The 23,917-nt window shown below is 36.9% G+C and overlaps 2 protein-coding genes across 2 annotated transcripts; one reads left to right on the top strand and one right to left on the bottom strand.

Moving 5' to 3' along the window:
- Positions 1 to 888: 888 nt before the first annotated feature.
- LOC116720440 (transcription cofactor vestigial-like protein 4) lies at positions 889 to 6,952 on the bottom strand. The gene is made up of 6 exons (XM_032563749.1): positions 6,834 to 6,952; positions 6,182 to 6,338; positions 5,314 to 5,476; positions 4,580 to 4,766; positions 4,038 to 4,152; positions 889 to 3,449 (listed from the first exon to the last, which is right to left on the bottom strand). Exons 2-6 carry the CDS (start codon positions 6,261 to 6,263, stop codon positions 3,250 to 3,252), a joined length of 747 nt encoding a protein of 248 aa, XP_032419640.1. The 5' UTR covers positions 6,264 to 6,338; positions 6,834 to 6,952; the 3' UTR covers positions 889 to 3,249.
- A 1,562-nt stretch (positions 6,953 to 8,514) lies between these two features.
- Positions 8,515 to 21,870, top strand: syn2a (synapsin IIa). The gene is made up of 12 exons (XM_032563632.1): positions 8,515 to 8,636; positions 8,755 to 9,097; positions 15,839 to 15,896; positions 16,001 to 16,092; positions 16,243 to 16,399; positions 16,534 to 16,623; positions 16,725 to 16,787; positions 17,967 to 18,109; positions 18,194 to 18,268; positions 18,450 to 18,552; positions 18,976 to 19,122; positions 19,249 to 21,870. The coding sequence occupies exons 2-12, from the start codon at positions 8,757 to 8,759 to the stop codon at positions 19,381 to 19,383; spliced, it is 1,404 nt and encodes a 467-aa protein (XP_032419523.1). The 5' UTR covers positions 8,515 to 8,636; positions 8,755 to 8,756; the 3' UTR covers positions 19,384 to 21,870.
- The last annotated feature ends 2,047 nt before the right edge of the window (positions 21,871 to 23,917 follow it).

The following is a 23,917-nucleotide window of genomic DNA, read 5'->3' as shown; positions in this document are numbered from 1 at the left end:
ATTGCACACACATGGTCATTAAGTAGAAAATAGAAAGACATTAAATAAACAGTTGTTACGAAGCCGACCTGTCAACAGGACTGTTAGGCTGTGGAAAAGCACATCTGTGAGTCGCAGAAACTTTCAAATAACGACCGTAGGGACACGAGGTGAGAGCAGTTTGTGTTTGACTTGCTCTTGAAACATCACTGCAAATGCTCCAAATTAACCATGCCACTTTTTTGTCAGAGATTGCCGTGCAACCGATTGGCATGAAACTCACCCAACTGGGCAGAATCTAGCAGATAAAATTTAGGATCACCAGGCAGACAGCAAGGCATTTATTGAAGCAACAAGATGTAAACCTCTGCATCAAAACTAATTTCAAAATGTCTCCTAAAACATTAGAGCATTGCTCCTTTCAGTTATTATACCTAAGATTACTATGGTAGATGCTAAGGTTCAGACTTCCTTCTTACCCACAGTTGAGGATTCCTCCTGAGATTGGCATAAAAGCTTAAAAATAATAAAGCCAACAGTCAATTATTAAAAATTTGTACCCACTTCTCTGAACTACAGGATTTCAGATAGTCCTCAATGTTCTGCTCAAATCAGGGATTTTTTACATAAACTGAGTGCATGTTACACGTAAAACTAGTTCCACTCAAGACCATCATTCTGTTTACACAAAATGAGTAGTTTGCTGCATTTTAAATCCAATGTGAAAAGAAGTGTGTTTGGAAAGGACATTCAAATCACCGTCATAACCTAAAAATGCTGATACTTTGTAATGCAACTCCAGCCAAATGCTTTACTTAGTTCAACTGTATATACCATTAGGCACTGATGTGACAGCTTTCTCTTAAATATACAGTATTGCAGGAAAAACTGACAACAAAAATGTGCAAATGTAGCTATTATAAGTTTATTTTGAAAATATTTAAGTACAAAAAGTGTTTTCTTCCAGAGAAATAAAGATGAAAAACCCTTTATATTTTCCTACCAGGATGACTCCTAAAACCAGAACTTTATACAGTCTTAAAGATGCAGGTACACTAAAAAAAATTAAATATAGGCCTAAAACCGGCAAATACATTAGTGAAACTTTTACTTGTGTCAAACAAGCAGATCCCATAAATCACTCACTTCTACAAATACATACAGAAAGCTGAAACTCCAACCTGTTACAGAAGTCTACACAAAGGAAGCCTCAATGTCAGAAAACTGTTTCTGCACTTATTAATGGAAAATTTAAGAAGACAATCTGCATTGTGTCATTCTACACAGTAGAAGCGTCATCTACTTCAGCGTAAGTAGATGACGCCGAAAGGAAACCAAACACTGATCATTCCGCACCGCGCAATGATGGTCCTGTATGTGTAAAATAAAATAGAAAAGATTATATAGTTTATAAAAAAAAAATCAATATTAATAAAAACATGGGTGTTAAACTGTTAATAATAGAAAAAGAACCTTAGAATATCAAATAATGTTATCAAAAATGTCACACCGTCACATGTGGTGTCATAAAAAAAAAGTATCATAATCCCCCAAATTTGTCACATTAGAACCACAAACATTGATGTAATGGAAACATTTAGATCAAAGTACAATTGTTACAATGATCCAGTCCAGACCTTTTATAAAGTATCAGGAAGGCACGAGGCATATTTGTAAAAAATGTTTAACATTTTGCATCATCCTTCCTCTACATCATAATTATGTCAAACATCATGTTCACCTGTCATGTAAAATCCCATTTAAACATTTTTGTTTGTGGTTGTCCTTCAACACGACATGAAAAGTTGAATTAAAACTGTAAGACATTAAAATTTCTGATTTTAATAAAACCAAATATGAGAAGGTAGGAAGACCTTTCAAAGTCAATACGTTTTCGAATCTAGGAATTAAACATCAACTATATCGGAAATATGGCACTCTATTAAGCCCTACTTCATGAAATAAGAAATTTGGCAACAATAGAACGCTACTTAGATTTAGGGGAAAACAAAAAACACAAACTGGTAATATTGTAACATTACCAGCTAAGCAACTGGTGTGACTACTAAATAACAGCAGCATTGGTTTAATGTTCAATGCAACTTAAATACTAAGGCTACTTCTGTCTTGTATTAATAACAAACCGAAAATCAACTTATTTGTTAATGAAGTAGTTTAGGAATCCTTTCCAAAGCAAAAGTTTCACAATAAAAACCAACATGTTGAGAATAAATAAAGTCACTGCTTATCAACTATAATACAGAGGAGGAGATTTAGCCGTATTCAGTCATGTGTTAAGCTACAACATCCAGCTCCGCAGAGTAACAATAATGCAGCTGGTAAAACCTGCAGACAGCCTTGCCAGAGGCTGCGATTTGTTGATGGATGCCAAGCTATGCACCTAAGTAGAGTCATAAAAACCAGATACAAAAAAATACAAAGAGTACAACTGTACCAGCAGTGACTATTTCTAAAATATCACAGATAAAAATAAAATCTGGCTAAATACATAGAATAAGGATAAAGTTTGTAATAGAAACCAGCTATTTGAATCATGCTTTCTAATTAAAGTTCAACTATAATTGATGTTAGTGGAAATATGTAATCAGATTTAGTGAATGCGTAAGCAAATTAAGGTTATTAAACAGTGGATAAGTCCAGTTCACCATCATAAAAATGACAGTTTGACCTAGTGTTTTCTGAAAGCAACAAGGCCAAGGCAGTAATCTTCTCATATAAATCTCAAAACGCATTGTTGCACATTACTTCCAACAGGTAACCTGTAACACCAGAGGTTAAGAACATAATAGTGCAAAAGAGACATAGCTGTCATGTTCAAGTAATATTGATTGAAAAGCAGTGTGATCTTAGAGTGGCAATGAAAGAACAGATAATATGGCTTACAGGCTGGTGGAGAAAGGCTGGAAAGGTCTTTGGCTATCAAATCAGATGACAGGTAGGTGAAAAACCTATTGTCATGCCGACAACTGACAACTTTGGGAATCTATATTCAGAAACTTACAGTGTGATTAATAATTTTCCCACAACTATCAAATGACTCAAAATTTAATTCCTTCTTTGTGGGTGAAAATGACCAATTTTAAGTGGCAAAACTGAGCCGAGTGTTCTACGAGATTGACCTTGAGGTCCAAAGAGGAACCACCTATGTGAGCACCACACGTCTTACACTGTTCTTGGTTAAGAGAAGTTGATTCTTGGCAAGAAGTGAAAATAATAAAATGATCCCTTTCAATCCTTCCCCCCACCATATTATGGGTCGTCCTCTGAAGTCTGGTGGCTGCTACCTCTGGCCTGTATCTGAAGCCAGGCATCTCCCAGCGCCTTCGCAAAGTGATCATCAACAGAACCCGTGATAGAAACTGAATTGGACACAGCCTCGGCTTCTTTGTAGTTTTCCCCAAGACTGCGGCGGAAGTGTTCCTCAATGACAGGATCGCATACGGTCTTAGCTAAAAATAACATTTTGGAAAAACAAGGACAAAGACAGATCGAGATTATTAACAAGAACTTCAATTACAAAGTAAAAAAAAAAAAAAGTAATTGAGGAATTAGCCATAAGATGTAATTTTAAAATAGTTACTTGAAAATATTTTCAAGTCAACAAAAAAGTTAACTTAATTAGTTTTAAATGTAAATTAATTCAACTAATGTGAAACAATATAATTTAGGTGGGAAACTAAACTTTGGCTAAGTTATAAAAGATCCTGTCATCATTTCTGCTAATTTTAAGAGATAATTTGAACTTTCAGAGAAACATCAGTGGATTTAGACAGCAAGTCTTCATGTCCACCCTATAACTAATTTCATGTAAATATTCTACTGAAACTTGAAGGCAAAGCAGGATGAGGTTTTCTGCACTGAAAAATCTCAGAACTTTGCTGTCCAATGCGTATGAATATTTTTATTTTTTACCACTTAAGGGGAAAAATGTGGACTGGCAACACTGGTGTCTCAAAAATAATGGTTCGCTTAAATGAGCCAATTTAATAAGATTATGAGAATAAAGTACAAAATACAAAAAAAACCCCAAAGATTACCATTGGTCTTTCTCTGATTGTCAGGTGGGGGAGGAGTGCAGCCATTCATGTGGCAGTGTGAGAGGTTACAATTCCGGTTACTTGCTGGAGCACAGGTGATAACCGAGGGTCGATTCTGGGAAACAGGAAAATGAAAAAATCTGATAAGTTTCATACAACAAACTAAAGGAGACCTTGATGAGTATTAATATTTTTGATCTAACCCTATCTATGATTGCTAAGGAACTTTAAAAACCACCAAACTACTATACTCAAAAATTGAAGCTTAAAGTGTGAACATAAACATTTTGAATAAAGGTTCCAAACATCTATTATTTATAATAGACGTGAAGTGATAATTTTGCAGAAGAATGTCAATCTCTTTTATGCAGAAGTTTTCTGCTCTGATCACCAAAAATGATCATTTAATGCCAGAATTTCATTCACAGCTTTGTTCCACAAACTGGTTAAAACTAAATTGAAATGTATTTTTCAATCAACAAGAGGACTATAACAGTTCATACAATACCATTTACTGATCATTTCAGTCGATACGGACGCACCTGCTGCCGTTCTGCGGCCCCACTCATGACAGGCCGCGACACTTCAGTGTCACTGTGGTCTTTGGTCAGAGCCAGCGGCTGGTCTATAGCGTAGCCAGAAATGGTTGCATATGGGTTAGGCCGCTCCACAGGACTGTGGCTCAGGCTCCAGTGCTCATTGCGGTTGTCTCCAGCAGACGGACGAGCGCTGAGAAAAACAAACGAAGATCAAAACTCAACCTCACTGATGCATCTCTGCGGACAATTTACAGCTCACCAGTTTTACTTTTATAATAAAAATATAGAGCAAGCAGAGGTTACTCTGAAAAGAAGCAGGCTTTCTCCAACACCCATTTCAGAAGTTAAAATGTAACAAAAAGTACAGTTGTGAACTGAGTCAGCAGCAAATATTTCTGAATCTCCCTGACATTTATGAGCTGACATTAGAAGGTGTAATATGAGGATTAGAGAAGCAGTGATATTACAAAAAGGAAAAGGGCCATATTGAAAGGATTCAATTTTACCTCAATTTATTTCCACTTCCATTAACATAAATGTAGGAATTTTAAGCTAAGCTGCAAAACTGCTATGGGGTTTTGACATTTTAGAGGATGTGTTTATTGCATAGCGTTTATGCTTCAATCTGATTTACAATTTCCCTGATTTACAACTTCTATATGCAAATCAAAATCAAAAGTAAGAAACTTCAGCAGACTTAATTTAATTCTGTGATGTCTGCTCTTAAGTGCACTTACAGGTGAGTAGCAAACATTCTGCTCATTTTGGTCATGTGGTCATCATCACAGTTGAGCCTGTTTTCCATTTGTTCGTCCCCATACTTCCGTTTGTTTGGGCAGTGTGGGGAAGGCCCAGTTATGGTTGACACAGCAGTAGACAGGGAGGGAATCCTGGATTCATCTGTGGAAAAAGGTCAGCAGTTAATTTATTTCTTACATCCTATATTAATTACAGTATTAAAAGACTTGTTTTTGCTGACGTAGTTTCAATTGAGATAATTGTTTTCAAATAACTACAAACAAAGACAATTATGAATTTAGCTGTTTAGAATATTTCTTAGTTATATTTGAACAACAAGAATTAGGGCCATTTTATGTATTTACCAAAAGTGACCAAGCAACTATGTATGTGCTTTGTTTGTGATTCTTCATAAAGTCAGGAAAATTATGGATAACCAGTCTTTATGAGACTGTCTTGGGAAAACAGAGAATCTTCAGTCAGAGGCTTCTTTAAATTCGCTGTGATACAGAACGCTACAAGAGATTTTTTCTGCCAACAGCCATCACTATCTACAATAACTCTGAAGAATTTGAAATAACATGAGTTACAACAACATTTAATTTCCCTTCGGGAACAATAAAATATTTTTAGATTTGAATCTAAATTCCATAATAACCATTCCCGGTTATAAAACGTCTTACATATCATTAAGAAACTTTGAACACCACCTGCAGCAATTAATTACCGCGCACCAATACGCGGTTGTTTAATTAAAAGCAATTGATTGCTACTTGCCAATAGGGGAACGCAATAAGAGCAAGAGAGTCGAGGTCACATAAACAGAAATAAAATGTCATATAAACAGAAATAAAAGGGCAACTTTACCGTCGTAGTGCAGTCTCCCAATGTTATTGTTCATCTTGTCCAGGAACTGAGAGTTCAACAGGTCCATTCTAGTGCACAGCATTTACATGTACAGGCTAGTTGCTAACGTTGACATTAGCAGGCTATTCTATCCAAGGCAACAACGCAAAAGTATATCCTAAAAAAAAAAAGTTAAGAATGTTAGAACACGCTTGAAGTCAAAATACATTAAAGAAAAGTAATTTATTAAAGAGTAATATTCCATTGGCAAATTGTATGTCGTAACAGACTCAAACACCCACGACTAGCATGACAGCTAACCAACCGCAAACCACTAAGCTAGCAGCTAAAACATTACTTAGCTCTAATTGGTTTATTTTAACACTTCATATCAATAGCTGTATCCCGAAACAAAGTTAAAGTAATTGTTCAAGAAAATGTCAAAAAACTACAAATATTGTAAGCGTAATTACACGAGTCAACGAAGGAAATGGCTAACTTTAGCTCAAGTCACACAAAACTAATGTTAGCACAGTCGCAAACTCAGTTGGCTCAAAAAGTTAACATTCAGCTAAAAACTACGACTGAACGACCCGTTAGCGACAATCTACTTTGTTTGACTCAACAAACGTAATGTCAAAAAGGATAACGGCAAGCTTCTAATGATACTTACTCAATCGATAATCTTGGTCTTACAACAACAAAACCATAGTTTGTACTGTGCTTCGCGTACTTTCCCATCACAGGAGGCGGAGCCCCAAAACAAAAGACCCACCCAGGCGTAGAGACGAGACATGTTTATGAACGCACCTGAATCACAATCATGTGATTCGACAAGCTGAAGTATATTTATAAGTTACGAAAACATTGATTAGCTGAGAAAAAAACAAAAAAAATGTTGTTTATGACAGTAAATTCAACAAATAGGATAATAGCTTAAACACTGTAGGCTGGGATTTTAAAATACAGATGCTCAGTCACCACTTGAGCCTGTGTTGGATCACACTCTACTGTCCTATGGATCTTTCTGGCATATAAACTGGATAATACTTCAATTTGACTTCAATTTGCACTACTGTAAAACAACCAGTTGGTGTCCCTCTCACACACAGTAAACTCACAGCAACACCTTTTGGTATTCCTGGGATCTGCAATATTTGCAAACTAAAGAGACCTCTCTACTTACTGTCAAACCCAAAATATCTCGGCATTTATATATTTATATACATTTATATACAAAAGTCTATATTTATACACTTTATATTTACAAAAGTGGTAGGAAATGCTTAAATGGCAGGAGGAGATAGGAGTAGAGTAGCGAAAGAAAATGCAAGTCAACAACTTAAAAATCTGCTTCTACACCCTCAGAAAGAGAAAAAAGAATAAAACCTTGAAACCACAGGAACTCACAGCATGTGTATGTAATAATAGCAATTATAACATCACCGAAAAATACAAAGTACAAGTTAAAACAAGATGTATTCTGAGGCAACTGCAGCCTAAAGTAGAGTGTATCTAAAAAACACCTGAATATGAACACCTTTGTCTTTTGCATACTTAACATAAATAAAGGCTTTAAAACAAGATTTTGTGTGTAATTCAACTATATTATATATTGAGTCTAAGTTCCTTTTTAGACTGACGATCACTCTCTTGAAATGAAAAACACAATGAGAGTCAGGTGAAAATATTAATTTCAAACTATAAATATTTTATATTAATCTGGGTGATTAAAATGTAAGTAGTAAGAAAAGTATATTTATTGTTTTGTTTTTTTATTTTAACTGCTCTTGAGTGTCCTTGTCAGAGACTAACTATGTTGGCCTTTACTTATATTTGTTTTGATCTCTGGACACCACAAGCTATTGATTAAGTGAATTCCTTCCCAACCATTTTCCATACATCCATATCTCTCATTATACTTCATTCTACAATTTACTTGTGCATGCATTTGTGAATGCAAATATATTTACAACAAAAATAGTAGCTTTAGGGTTTGATAACCCACACCAGAGATTGTTTACTGGATGCATTTGTGCCTCAAGGGACTGCTGCTGATGCTTCCTCCCATTTCAGTGCTGCCCACAGGTCCAAACAGCCATTTTAGAATTTGTGGCTGACAGAAATGCTCTTCATAGACAGTGGGCAGAGAATCCTACCAAACATGGGTAGGAGGTGTAAAGCCATTGTGATGTATAACTCGGATACCCCTTGCACCTCCACTGGAAACCCCTCAATTTTTCATGCTGTGGTTCTGAAAAGGATGATGTCTGTAAAGCAGAAAATGGGGGAGGGGTAGGGAAATCAGGCATGCCACTGAGAGAGAGAGAGAGGAGAGAGGACAACGGGAGGAAGGCACAGTCGAGCATCATGTGCTATGCTTGAGGAAAGCACAGGGTGAGGGGATTGGCTGCTGGAAGCTGTAGCGTCACTGCCAGTGAGGGAGAGCTTGGAGGATGCTCTGCAAAGCTGGGAGGTACTACATTCATTAGGAGTTTGTACAGAGACCCCAGCCTCCATCCGCTACACACTCACAGCCAGGAGAACCCTGCAGGATAAATTTCCACACCCACCTCTTGTTTTCTCCTCTCCAGCCATGAATTACCTGCGGCGGCGTCTCTCGGACAGCACCTTCATTTCCAACCTGCCCAACGGCTACATGACAGACCTTCAGAGGCCTGACCCTGCTCAGCCTCCTCCACCTGCTTCCTCCACCCCTGCCAAGTCTCCAACAAGCGGGCCGACACCTCCAGCCGTTTCCCCTGCTCCTGAGAGGAAGCCTCAGACGTCTCAGTCGACCAGCGCTGGTTTCTTCAGCTCCATCACAAATGTTGTAAAGCAGACAGCTGCCTCAGCAGGGCTCGTGGAGCAGACCCAAGTCACGACACCCAAGAAGTTTAAGATTCTGCTTGTGATCGATGAACCCCAGCAGGAGTGGTAAGACAATACGTTTCCATTTCTAATTAGTTTATTGTGAGCTATTTTTGTGAGTTATTGTTGCTCCATCCTTAGTGTCAGTTTTCTTTTTTATCTCTCTCTTGGGTATCATGTACTTTTGTAAAGATTAGAAACTACTATAACAGCATTTCTGTCAAATGCACAGTAAATATTAACGGTTATTGTCACCTGCTGGTGTTCAGTTGCTGCCACTAATTATTGAGCCAGAATATTCTGGCTTTGAGGAATGGTCCTGTAATGACATAACACCAAGATGGAGGATTCCAGTTTTCCTTCTTCATCTATTTGTTTTACTATTTTGTTGCATTTGTCTCTTCTCATACATCATTTTCTGGTGTTAAATGTGGCATTTTAATGATGTCATCACTTTGTAACATGGCATGCTACACATATGTTAAAGCTGCTGTGCCACAGGTTGTGCTGAACCTAAAAAGAAGTACCTTTTTTTTTCCTCTTGTTCCCTTCAAAGCACTGCAGTGTTTTCCCTCAATCAATGGGGTTTCCCCCCCTGCTCACCAATTGCATGTCATACATGCATTGCACAATTAAAGGAGAAGCTAAATGTAAGATATTGCAACCCCTGATTTACTGGACAGCAGCAGTGTAAAATAGAAGGAAGCAGAACGAATATTAGATCGTTGTTGTATCAGTTTCATGTCCTGCTCCAAGAGCAGACCTTCATGCCACTAATATGAAGAAGCTGGGGGAACCTTAATTATTTAAGCCTAATGGTGTTCAGAGTCCAGGAGGATCTTGCTCAGATATAGGATAAACAAACATCACTGTCGGCTTGATGGACTCAAAATCAATAAAGTGAGTATATTTCTTCTAGTAGTATGTAGTAGTATTACTATGCAATTTTAATACATGGTAATTGAATCCTTTCACGATGACTCTTCATTTGTATAGGCTCAGAGAGGATTTTTCCTCTTGAATGTGTGTGCTGAAGTATTTGCCTCATTGCAGTTTAATTTAGATAAAAAACAGAAGACTTACTGAGACATAAAGTTTGACTCTAATCCTCAACCAATCACATTGCAGGAACTCAATGCATAAGATGTGGTGAAGATGATTTTTTGTAAAGTTAAAATGGATCATAAAAATGGGGAAAAAGATTTAATGGACTTTGGCCATGAAATGATGCTTTCTGCTGAGGTTTTTGCATGCACCAATCCCTTACATTCACAATTATGGCCAGAAATAGAGAAACTATATTGTGAGTGACAATTGAGTAGATGAATAATGCCTTATGTCAGAGTTCAGATGAGTATGGGCAACATGATAGAAAGGCAACAGTAGCTGATTGAATGCCATATTTGGTTCAAATGGACTGCAGCAGCTTGAAACCATACCGGGTGTAATTCACAAAGGCTTGCTAAAACAAGACCATAACAGATTGGGAAAAGTTTGTCTGTTTCTATTAGTCTTGAATTCAGCTGCAACATTTAGATGTTAGTGCTGAGATTTGGCATAAACAGCATAAATAAATCCATCCTGCTCTATTTCCACAGTTTAAATCTGTGGTGGTGTAATTGTTTGGGATTATTTTCTTGGCATGCTTTGATTCTCTTAGTCCCAAATGAGCATTTTTCAAATGCCAAACCCTGAGGATTGGTGTTCACCATGTTCATGATCCCTTTTGACCACATTGTACCCATTTTCTAAAGACTACTTCAGCAGGATATCGATATTCCTGCTGGTAGATGAGTACACTAGTAGTGAGGAAATAATGACATGATGATGTAGGAAACATTAATCTGCAATGATTAGTTCAGACTCTTATCTGCAGGATGGATGTCAGCCATGTGTATTCATATGTTCTTTATTGCTTAAAAAAAAGATGTTATTTTTTTGTGAAGAAGGAAGGCTCACATTGTGGTGCTCAAATGTACTCACATCAGTACGCAAACTGATGTACATTATGTCAAGTGAGATTTCTGTGTGACCTCATTCTCACTGTTGGTTTTTATCCAGATCTGCTCTGAACCAGTTTCTGTGAGCAGTTTGTTGCTCTGACATTGTTTTTGTTCTTATTGTACCAGTCTCTGGTGCTCATAGCATTTATCTTCCTTAATGTGCATCAAATGCACAGTCACGTAGGAGATGTGCTAAAATAATTAATTTACAGGGCTTCCTCTGTCTGAGAGCTGCATCTATTTTTAATGACAGCTCAGTAGCACTATGCGGAGGTGTTTGACTTGGTTTGGCTTCTTTGGGTTGTTTTTACAAGACCTTTCACCCAGTGGTTCTGATTCAACATGGCAGAAAAATGTGTTATTCCTACACTGTTTAGATAATGTAACGAAACAGTTTGAAATAGTATCCTTTGAGTACGAAAAGAAAACAACAGCAAATACAGCTAAAAGGGATTAACATTAGAAGATTACTGATGCTTAAAAAGACAACCAGTTTAGTATTTTAGTGCTCCTGTTGGCAGGACTGAAAGTTTTCTAAAGTACTGAGCTGTTGGCAAGCCCTGGGAGGATGAAACAGCTCTTTATTTTCTTGTGGTTTTGGCAGGCTCCTCATGTTCTCAGTGTTGTTGCACATCTTGAGTCTGGGATTTATGATCTTTAACTCACTATGCGACTAGCTGTACTTTGGCGTTTTTGTGTGTCCTGCCAGAAATTAAAACCAAAAGGACCCTGCTTGCTTCCTATACTTTCAGAGAAAGGTATATTCAAGGTTCAGGAATTAAGGAAATTATAGTAAAGTATTGTAAGTTGATGGGAACAGTTGGTTAAATTTGGTCAAATTGACAGAAACAGTAAATTACTAATGTAGTTATAACAAATATTGAACACAGTGCCAATATTTGTTTAGGCAGGAGAATTTAAGAAAACATATGGTATTCATTAAAGAAGTTACAGAGTTTGTATGGAAAAAGAAATAGAAACATTGAATAATGTACTAAAGACATAATAGTATTTCTTGAATTTATTCCTTTTAGGATTTTTTTTCCCCAACAAGGTATCTTGACCGGAATGTTTTCTTATGTTGTACTTTGCTGGTGAGACAACAACATGTGGTCAGTAGATGATAAATACAGCATTAATAAGTAGATCAATAGAGTTGGATCAGTCATTGGTTAATCTCCAGACACTTAGGGCCTCTATGAATAGGAAAAGGAAGTCAAAAGGGAAAACCACCCAACAACTCAATGTCTTTAAAGAACTAAGAGCTGAACATAAAAAATACATTTTCGACCCCTGAATGTACTGTATATTTAAAAAAAACAAACTATTTTTGAAGTAAGTACCTGAAACTTGTATTAAGATGTGTCATTTTTATTGACATCTTGTGTAATAATTTTGCAGCAAACACTGGGCAAATGATAAAAATGTAAGATCATACTGATGGCAGACTCAAAATAAATTAGAAAATACAAACTACCTAAATAGATGTGTCTTTAACTGTGAGTTTGTTATGCAATACATTTTACATAAGCAAGGTTCAGAAAAATACATGAAATGGGTTTGCTGCCATGTAGAAACATTCTGTCATCCAGCCAATGTCTAATGCTTTAGATGAGGCTACCAGTCAGCCAGACAGGTTTGGATAGTTCCAGGAATACTGTGTTATAAATTACTCCTATGACAAGAGCAGCAGATGAAACACTGTAACTTATGAGACTGATGGCTGTGAAGCCCTGTCTTGCTCATTGCAATTCAATATGTTGTCATTTAAAGTACAGATATTGACAGATTCTTGTGATTTATCAAATGTTCTGATCTATAAATTTCACCTTTCCAACTGAATATCAGCAGAAATGTGCCCTGTACTAGGAGCATAATCTTATGCAAACACAAGGGGGAAGTGAGAGTGGAACAGGCAAAGTAATTAGACATTAAAATTCAGCAAGGTCTACTGCTTGCCTAGGTCTCGGGTGAATCATCTGAATGAAAGATTCTGCCACAGTACCGTGTGAAATATTTAATCAAGAGAATTGTTTTTCCAGATTAATTTTGAGAAAAATTGAAGAGACTAATTTATTGATTTACTTTTTTATATCGTCTCATTTCTTAAGATAACCGAGCTTGCTAGATGCATCTAACACCAGATGTTTGAATATTCCATATAAAACAGACACAAAACTCATTTTTCTCACTGTGTAGCATTAAGTTAGATTAAACGTTTTTAGTTGGATATGCAATAATGTATTTATTGTATATCTATTCTATTTCAAATCTCAAATTGAGAAGCTTGTGAAAAGATATCTAAAATGTTTATTCCAGGTTGTCCTCTTTGTAAGGTTATTCTGCCAAACATTAAATAAATGTATATAAACTTCTGAATCTAAAAATTTAAAAACGCTCCAATTATTCTGGAATTAGAAAACAAATAAATTTGGTAAACCTAAGTAGCCTAAAACAGGCTTATTCTGACTTAATGTCAGACAGTGAGGGAAAAATGCTATTTGTCTTTTTATACAGTCAGTGTTAATATTTAGATGCAACTGTGCCTGATCGTTTCAAATATGGAGTAACATTAACAGCTTAAATCAAAGTCCTTCCAAAATCGGAGGACCTAGCTCTTGTGGGGAACTGATAAACCTTTCTGCATATTAATCCATGCACTAAAGGATCGTTGAATGTGCTACCTCTGATTAGTATGCTGTTAGTTGTCTTTTGCGCCGCGATACTGAAATGAAAAAAAAACAAAAATCACCATATGCTACACCGTCTTACTCAGCCTCATGCTGGGAAAGATTACTATTTAGATAGCAGGGAGGAAATCGTATGCTTGTTTTCTTTGTGGCCCTTTTCTGGTCGCTGCTCATGTTTTTCTCACTGTATGTTGAATTACAAGCGTTGATGCTTTTCAGCTTTTCATGTGCGGGAGCTGTAATTCATATTTTAATATCTATTTTCCTTCCCATGCCCTAATTGGGCTGTGACAGAATTATTCAGTTGTTTTTCCTTGACAAACAAGCAGCAGCAGCAGGAAATGTGACAGAAGAACGGCATAGACTAATGAGGAAAAGGATGGAAGCGATTTTAAAGTATATTGAAAAAAACTGTAAAGACAGCATTGCAAAGTATGTATGTTTATCAGATTTCTTCTGGGTTGAGCTGTCACCACACATAGTACAAAATGTACCACTGCAGTATATGCTGTTAGTTTAAAGGCTGAGCTGTAGAAAAAACATGCCAAAATAAAGGATTCTCCATGGCAACTCGAGGAAATTCATGGGAAAGACGGTTTTGTAGAAAACCCCTTATTTGGTTACATATCGGCCATTTCTTTTATCAAAACGTATGTTGTTAGGTTTTCCCTCTGCATATTAATTTATCACAACACTTGTAAATGAAATGCAGTGAAATTCATTGGAATTGAGATGCTTTCAAAGGTGACTTACATATGTTAAAATAAATCAAATTCTGTCATTACTGAGCAATCTCTTGAATTCACAAGCGCTAAATTATGAGTGAGGCAAAGTTCAATAATTTTCTGGCATCTTGAATTCAGATGAAATGTCACAAGTTTTTTTTATTTGTATAAGCCTGATTTAACTTTTACATGTTTAGAATGTGAAAACCACAAACGTCACTCTATTTTATTAGGCTGTTGTTTGACAGACTAGCACAAAGTGGCATGTGATTGTGAAGAGGTTTTCATATTTTTCACAAATGAAGTCAGAAAATCGTAACATGGATTTACATAAAGCCCCTTTATACCTTGATTAAATCCAGTGCAGACAATTGCTTTGAGAAGACACTTATTAAACCCATAGAAGTAAATGAGGTCCAACTGAGGTTCAAGGAAACTCTGGAGGAGAAAAATGCAACCTCGAGGTCGGGAAGATGGATGGAGCTAAATCCAGAGCAGTCCTGAAAGAACAATCTGTCATTGGCTGCAAAAGACTTGAGACTAGGAAGGAGGACAACAACTGGAAACATACAACCTAAGTGACATGAGAATGAGATCAAAGCACATTCATAGGTCTGAATGGCACTGTCAAAGTCGAGACCAAAATCCAATTGAAAATCTAAAGTGTTTAAAGTGTTCTGTAGAGACATACTCCAAAGGGGTTGTAGCTGTATTTGCAGCGAAGGGTTGTTTTTGCATAGTGTTGCTTCTGGGAGGCTGCCGCAATATTCAGACTTTTTCATATTAAAATTTCTTAGAGCCATCAGTCATATTCCTTTCACAGTTATTCTCCATTTGGTGTTGTTTTATCACATAGGAGCTAAACTTCAGAGTCGGTGAGACATCACTTTTCTTAAATATATCTGAAAATATCATTTGGCTGTGAGCAAGGTTCTGTAGAACTTGACTGAATGGTGAGGACAAAGTTCAACAATTTGATTGATTCAAGAGTGTTGTAGATCTAAAAGTTGCAAGACACTGTTATTCAAGGACTGGAGTTTTAAAATAATGATAAATTATGTAGTTTATGAGCTGACACAATGTGAAAAAGACTACGTATGAAAGTTCCTGTTTTCAAGTGTTTTTTAGTAAATTCATGTTTATTGGTTGTCAGAATGAAGTGAGAAAGTGTGAGCATTTCTGTGTTTCAGCAGTTTGAGAAAAGCACAGAAGGGTTTTTCTTTCTTCTTTGGTTCACTCAGCAGATTGCCATTTATTCAGCAATGACTCACTTTTCTGCTTGTTGCAAAGTCAACATAATCGAGTGATATGTTCACACTGGATCTGGCATTTACTGGACACCTGTAGTTCTGTTGTTTAATAAAAAAAATGCTTTTTCTTCTCCACCAGGGCAAAATTATTGAAAGGAAAGAAGGTTCACGGGGATTATGATATCAAAGTGGAACAGGTATGTTTAATGAAGACACTTAGATTCATTTCATGTGCTTATGCACCAGAAAGAGGATTAAATTTATTCTCCCTGTGTTACATTCTCCCCTTTTCTGCGTTTAGGCTGAATTCAGTGAGTTGAACGTTGTTGCCCAAGCCAGCGGTACATGCAGCGTAAACATGCAAGTCCTCAGAAATGGCACCAAGGTTGTCAGGTCAGACAAACAAACTCCAAATGAATCTAGTGTGCAACTGAAACTCTTTGTTTTGACTGTTCTGTGTCCACCCACAGACTGACTCACCCACATTGCTATTATCCCTTGGCACAGCTTTGTTTACATTTCTATTGCTATTCCATTCTCCAGGTCCTTCAAGCCAGACTTTGTTCTCATTCGCCAGCATGCCTTCAGTATGACCCAGAATGAAGATTTTCGCAACCTGATCATCGGTCTGCAGTATGGGGGTGTTCCAAGCATTAACTCCTTGGAATCCATCTATAACCTCTGCGACAAGCCGTGGGCAGTAAGTGCTGAGGCGACGTATTGGAGTTAAAAATCTATTCTGCATTCTGGGCTGCATGGTTGCATTTTTTAAGAGTTTTTATAAATTTCCTTTCCTAATTTTTTACCAAATTAATTACTTGTGTGCACATCCAGTTTGCTCAGCTAATCAACACCTACAGGAAGTTGGGACCTGAGAAGTTCCCCCTCATTGAACAGACCTTTTATCCCAACTATAAGGAGATGGTGAGCATCCTACTAGATGCAAACTTGTTTTACTTGTGACAGTGATATAATAATACAAAACTTCAACAATTATTAAACAAGTAAATGTCTTTTTTAATTAGGTGAGCATGCCCTCATTTCCTGTTGTTGTAAAGATTGGACACGCTCACTCTGGGATGGGAAAGGTATAGTGACGTGTCACTTGTTTTTGCTTTAATCCTTGTACACATACGCTGCCTTGCAAAAGTATTCATATCTGCTGAAGTTATTTGGAAAAGTCAATCCAAAAACAAAATTCTTTTAAATGTATTTTATAAGTATTTCCTGTAATAGACCAATAAAAAGTAGTGCACAGCTGTTAATCAAAAACAAAAATGATACACTGGATTGTTTTTCAAAATTGTAACTGTGACTTGGTTTTCAGCCCTCATAAGTCAGTACTTGGTATAGTCACCTTTCATTGAAGTAACAGATCACATTGGTTTGGTATCTCTCTTAGCTTTTCAGATCTGACTAGATCATTCTAACACATAAATATGGTTTGATCTGAAGCAGCAGTGCCCAGTACTCAAGAGCTATTCTGCAACTTTTAGATTTATTTGTAAAAGTTATATTCCTTCTTCAATACGCCTGAATGAAATGAATGGCTCGTTGCCATGCCTATCAAGCTGAAGGTCATGCAGACAAGGGAATTCATCCATTTGTGTCAGTTGTGTTGACAAATGGATGCACTCAAAAGTTGCAGAATAGTAGCTTTAGAGGACTAGACTTGGATAATCTTGGCTCTAAAGGACTCCTTTACAGTTCTGTCAGTAAGTTTGGTCTCATCCTGCTGAAAGGTGAACTTCCACCCCAGTCTCAAGTCTTTTTTACATTCCCACAGGTTTTCCTTTATGCTTCCCCCATTATTTACCTCCCTCCATCTTGCACATATTAGTTTTTGACCAGTTTCCCCGACCCTACAGAAAACAGTATGATGCTACCACTAACATGTTTTGCATGTGGGCCAAAAGGTTCCGTTTTGATTTCATCTGTCCAGACTCGTCATGCTGTACGCCCCATGTGGCTTGACACATACTACAAATCGGACTTCCTATGACTTTCTATAAGAGTGGCTTTCTTCTTGCCACCCTTCATTAGAGTTCAGGTTTGAGGAGCGACTAAAACCAGTCCTGTAAACAAGTTTTCCAAACAGAGCAGTGGATTTCTGCAGATCAAGCCCGAGTATGACTACTTTTGCAAGGCACTGCACTTGCTTTTTTCATTTAAGCCTTCGTTAATGTGAATAAAGGAAGATCACAGGATCACCTTATTGCATAAGAGTATGAGAGACATCTTTTTTACTTGACATTTTGTATGTACAGGTGAAAGTAGACAACCACAGTAAGTTCCAGGACATAGCCAGTGTGGTGGCTCTCACTCAGACCTACACCACCACAGAGCCTCTTATTGATTCCAAGTATGACATCAGAATCCAGAAGATTGGTGCTGACTACAAAGCTTACATGTAGGTATAACTAAGCTGTTGTTACTCCTCATCAAACCGAACAAAACTAATCTTTATTTTTTATTTGTGTTGTACATTCATCAGGAGAACATCTATATCTGGAAACTGGAAGACAAACACAGGCTCTGCAATGCTTGAGCAGGTCGCCATGACTGACAGGTAATTCATTCCTATTATTGTATCAAATATTAAAGCTGAATTATGTCATAAAATGTGCTTAGTTTCTTAATTTAAAAAAACATATTCTTTTGAATGTCTGACAATCTCTTCTGCTGATAATTGGAGCACATTGTCTTATTTTTCTCCCAGTGCTTCTGAATAATATTTTGATTGTGCTTAGGTACAAGCTATGGGTGGACACCTGCTGTGAGATCTTTGGGGGTTTGGACATTTGTGCAGTTAAAGCTATCCATGGGAAAGATGGCAAAGATTATATCACAGAGGTAAAACTCTGACATAAATGGATATCAAATTGAGACCTGAAACTTCCAAATGGATTATTCTTTCGGAAGATACCTAACTGTTTAGTTAAATAAATATAGTCCCATTAAAACCTCCAACTATTGTGTGCACAGATTTCAAAATTTCTTTTAATTAAACTGGTTGATTTCATGACACAGACTCCTGGTTTTCAAATTCTATGAAATGAATATACCTAATTGGTCCCTGTAAAAAAGGCTTTGTACCAATAATTAGCATATGTAAACTTTTGAGCAGAACTACGTATATGCAGCCCAGGATCTTCTTCCAAAAACATGTGAATAATAAATAAGTGCATTATTCAATTCTGCCATTTACTGCTTTAATAATTGTATCACACTGTTCTGTGATATTCCTCTGGCTTAACCATCTCCAATGTGGGGCAGGTGGTTGGTTCCTCCATGCCGCTGGTTGGAGAACACCAGGCTGAAGACCGGCAGCTCATTGCTGACTTGGTGCTGGCAAAAATGAACCAGTCAGCTGAGAGAGAACCTAATGCTCCCCAGAGACCCACAACTATACAACCATCCCAGGTATGAAAATACACTGAACGGAGCATGTTTTGTTTGTTTGTTTGTTTTCTGTTCTTGAGCTAATCACCTTTAAGTGATCTGTTGATACTAATGTATCTATTTTTTAATTTTTTAAACGTGATACAGGGAACTGGCCAGAAAGGAGAGATTACTGGCGAACTCACTAAGAACGGTGCTGGGCGTCCACCTCAAGGTTGCCTGCAGTACATTCTCGACTGTAATGGCGTTGCAGTGGGTCCAAAACCAGTCCAGGCCAACTGAGACCTGCAGAGGGAAAAGTTCTCAGCGTCTGGATGGATGGCGGTGTGCCCCCTAGCTGTGCAGACGTGTTGGTGAATGCTGGCAGCTAGAACCAGATCTGGTTGGTGTGAGCTCTCGGTACAACTGCGAGCTGGCCTGGCCTGTGTTTTTTCTTAACTCTATGCAGTGTCAACATGTACTGTCTACCTGTCCACCTGTTGGTTTGTGTGCTTGTATAGGCCACTTGTGTTTCAGCAGCCGTGTGTTTTCTTATTTTCTTTGAGCCTGTTGTTGATAATATAAAATGAAAATTGTGCCTACACTGAGTTCAGTGCTGCTCTGTGCTAACTTTCTAACCTGGCTATGAAGCTTTTATTTCCCCCTAACACTGTGTCTTCAGTTCATTTTACATAATTTGGTGTGTCCCTCTAGTTATTATTCAAACTGTGGGTAACCATGGAGTTTGAACTTGTATATCTTAATATGTATAAGATAAATGTGTGTGTATGGTTGTAGTGGTGAATATTTTTGTACTTATACTGATAGATATTTATTTTTATTTGTTTGCATGACTGACACAAAGACGGGTGCAAGTCTTAAACGTCTGATGATGTGGGATGTTTATCTAACATGGCTGTTAAATCGCTGTGTATAACTAAGCTGTGTTTCCTGTGATTCTACATTGTGAATGTGTATGTAACAACAGATACATATTAAGAGATTCATGCAGTATTTTTATTTTATTCAAATCAATATTTCCTCATAGAGTGCTGTCTCTAGAAATTAGATTATTTAGTGGTAGAATATAAATTGATGCCCATGTAATAAAAACTAAAGGTCTATTGAATATTTTATAATGTAGAAAGATTCTAAACACAGAACTTCACTATAATTGTAGAATTTTGAACCAAAGAATATAGTATTTAGTGTTAGTCTTTGCATTCCAGAAACTAACAGTGTAAATAAGAATAAGAGGACCGTTAACCCTGCTTGTGGGCAGTGCAGATTAATGGACTAACGGTGGTACAATCTGATAGTTGTCCTTTCTAAACCCCTTGTTTCAGATCTGATTAAGTATCAAAGCTCTGTTTCTGTTGTTTGGAGGCAAAAATTATTTCTGATAATCAAAATGTGTTATGTGTGATGTGTGTCATCCGAAAAATGTTAAATATAAAGTCTCGCTTCTACCATTCACTTTATAAAAGCTTTTGAGGAGGCCTTTTTATCGAAACAGTCATTGTTCTGAGGTCTAGTGTCGCCTTATCTGGCACTGCTGTGCTCAGATTACTGCCATTGCTGGGAGTTGATGGAAAGTGCAATATGAAAGCTTATTTGTTTCGATTCAGTATGCTGACAGGTGCATCTCAGTATGTTAGAATATTGTCAGAAATTACATTTATTTTTCTTTAATTCGATTGAAAACACAAACTCACATATTATCAATGCATACTTCATTCACTCAAATTTTCATGGCTTAAGATATGAAGGAATCTACTCCAAAAAATAGAATATAACCTGATATGCTATGTTACTGTTATTTTACAGCCTACAGAATCATGGTAGAGAAGGCTGAATTGTCCAGTAAGCCACAAATGGTCATTGCTAAATAAGCTGTCTGTTCAAAGACTGCTAAATACCAACATATTGAATGAAAGTTGAGTGGAAGGAAAACATTTGGTGCAAGCAACAATGATAACTGGAGCCATCGAGTTTGTTGAGAAGGTCATGTAAGAGATTGGGGAAAACTCACAAGGTGAAGTCTGCAGCTGGAGTCAGTGAAATCAAGAACAATCACCTATAGTTAAATCTGAAGTAAAATGTTTCTGGGGATAAAAGGAATATATAAAAAAATACTGCACTGTTGGAATGAATTACTGAATAAATCAGACTCTTGATTATATTTACATTTATTGAGATACAAATGTATACATGAAATCAGATCTTCCATTTAAATATTTTTCAAAAAGCGATAATCACCCACACCCTGAATAGTTCTTTTTACTAAGTGGCTCTTTGTTCTACTGTCTTTATGTGCTGTTGTACAGTGGTTTACTTCAGAAGGCCATCTCATTTATCCAATATCCTAAATGGTGAAAAAAAACCAAACTGTAAAAAAACAAGAATCTTTTCAGCGAGCTTTGCGTGCAGTTCTTTTTCTAAGCTGTGATAAGTGCCATTGTTTTATCTGTGAGTGTATCCCTGTAGAAAGCCATGCCTGAGGCTTTATGGACGTGTTGTTCCGTTTATTAGGAAATATGCCATGACATTGACCAGCAGAGAGACACAAGTCGGTGACGGCTACGTTGTTTGGCCTCAGTTTGGAAACTAAATACATCTGAGCTTTGTCATTTGGCCTTCGTGTTGAAGTGATACTTCTGGCTGCAGATTGATACTGGAACTGAGGCAGCAACTTTGAGAAGCAGTGTTAAGCTGTAAAAACCCACATCTGGAAAAAACAATAATGTGTGGACTCTTTATGTCACTGGCAATAAAGCTTCCTTTGCAATAGCTGCTTTGTGTCTTGATGTGTGCTACCATTAATGTTTTTGTAAAGGGAACATTTAGACCAATATATCTAAGTTTATTTGCACATTTGATGAAGATTTGTAAAGAGACTTAAAATAAATGCATCTCCAATTGCAGTTGCAAACCATAAAAATCAAACTTTATTTCAAGTACATTTATTCAGAAAAAAAATCCATGTTGAAAAATAAAATGTTTTCAACAAAATCACCAATGAGATGCTTATTTCTTTAACATTATACTTTTACTGCAATACCATGCTGTGAAAAAATATGTTACTCTCTACATATTTCTTCCATTCTTATCTTTTATACCATGTTTAGCATCATCAAACACATTTTAATTCCAAACATAGATAACATAAATCAATACAAAAACAGCTTTAAATTGATTCACTAACAGTTCAGCTTTCTCTTCCTTCACAGCATAGGTCAGTCCCTGAACTCACAAACAGTGTCATTGTTCCACACTAAGACAGAGCTTTAAGTAATTTTTATACGTAGTTTGCTGAGGTTCTAATTGAAAAAAACAAAACAAAAAAACAGGCAATATTAGCAATAACACTGATAGGTATAATACTGAAGAAGTGTGACTTTTCCTCTTGAAATCTGAACCAAAATTAAGATATTTAAGTATTTTAAATCTTCAGTTTAGGAGAGCTAAAACAAACTCCCAGCCATCCTAGTAAAAAAAAAAATTCTTTTAATAATGCATCTCTTCTGCAAGGCCGGATTCTTCATTTTAACACTGTGTTTAGCAAACTTGAACCAAGGAAAAAAATGTCTAAGAAAAATGAACTGGTTTTGAAACACATAAAGTAGGGCTTTAGGATCCTGGAATAACCTTCTCAAAGCCCCAACATTCAGTCCTGCGGAATCCAACTAATTAAAAACGAAAGCTATTCAAAAAGGTCAAATATACAACAAAAGTTCAGCCAGAACTAAAAACAGAAAAAAAAAATATATATATGTACATATATATATACAGTATATATATATACTGTATATAAAAAAGGTGTTATTTACTATTTCCCTCAGTAAATAAGGGAATTTGAGCCAGAATGTATTATTCATCCCAGATTCATCAAAGTAATCATGCATATTTCTATTGTCTTTTTCTCTCTTATGATACCTTGATTATCTTTATGACTCAAGGCTCAATCTCTGCCAACTCTTATGAGACCTGTCCACAGAAGGTTGATAGCACTGCAGATGCCTGACTGGGACAGCAGGAACATTAACACTGCAGAGAATTCAATGGTACTACAGCTGCTCTCAAAAAGCTGCCATGTTTATCTCATAAAATGTCAGCAGTCTTTCAGCAAACATCAGCAAGCTACTCCCAACAGATACAATCTGTTCTGCAAGAGGCATTTGTCAAACATCCAGATGGTACTGATATTTTTTTTCCCCCATCTTAACAAGCTGACTGACCCGGCCCAAAGCCTATAAGAGGTACAGAGGAGCTCCGAGCAAAGTCAGTGTTGGGTTTTGAAGTTCCAGCTGAAAGGCTTCCGTCTAGACTCCTCCCAGCTGTCTGCCAAGCTGCTGCTCTACATGAAACAAGTCGTGTCCTATGTAGGGGTAGGGGGGGGACACAGTGCTGACCATCTGCTGAAGAGCACAGCACAAGACGAGCACTTGAATCCTTTAATGAAGTTAAGTAACAAGAGTCTCTGATAAATATATTTAAATATTATGGGAAGCATTCAATCATAGCAAAACTCGACCGGAGATTTTTCATAACACTATTACCTACAGTTGTAACACACAGGTAAAATAACACTAAATGTAGCAGTGGAAAATTTTACAATTCATTACGTTTTATCATTTGAAACTATTTTAGATCTGATTATTTATCTCTAATAAATGTGCAATCCAGTGGCACCTTCTGCATGAATAGTGCCATAGGTACAGCATGTTTCCAATTAATATCCAGGGATCTGAAATGATCAGAGATCCTGCAAGGGAACAAAATGTCATCCACCACAGATGCAACTTCAGGTAATAGACATAGATTCCCACAATTCACG

The sequence above is a fragment of the Xiphophorus hellerii genome, chromosome 1 (genome assembly GCF_003331165.1).
Source record: "Xiphophorus hellerii strain 12219 chromosome 1, Xiphophorus_hellerii-4.1, whole genome shotgun sequence".
NCBI lineage: Eukaryota > Metazoa > Chordata > Actinopteri > Cyprinodontiformes > Poeciliidae > Xiphophorus > Xiphophorus hellerii.
This window is presented reverse-complemented; position numbering and strand designations above follow the sequence as displayed.

What these genes read in the sequence shown, in the direction of transcription:
- LOC116720440 (XM_032563749.1), bottom strand. Translation starts at nt 6,263, where the DNA reads ATGCTGTGCACTAGAATGGACCTGTTGAACTCTCAGTTCCTGGACAAG. An exon ending in TGGGAGACTGCACTACGACG is followed by an intron (nt 5,477 to 6,181) that starts GTAAAGTTGCCC and finishes CTTTTTCCACAG; the next exon opens with ATGAATCCAGGATTCCCTCC. An exon ending in GGGCCGCAGAACGGCAGCAG is followed by an intron (nt 4,153 to 4,579) that starts GTGCGTCCGTAT and finishes CCTGTTTCCCAG; the next exon opens with AATCGACCCTCGGTTATCAC.
- syn2a (XM_032563632.1), top strand. Translation starts at nt 8,757, where the DNA reads ATGAATTACCTGCGGCGGCGTCTCTCGGACAGCACCTTCATTTCCAAC. An exon ending in ATCCCAACTATAAGGAGATG is followed by an intron (nt 16,624 to 16,724) that starts GTGAGCATCCTA and finishes TTTTTTAATTAG; the next exon opens with GTGAGCATGCCCTCATTTCC. An exon ending in GCAAAGATTATATCACAGAG is followed by an intron (nt 18,553 to 18,975) that starts GTAAAACTCTGA and finishes AATGTGGGGCAG; the next exon opens with GTGGTTGGTTCCTCCATGCC.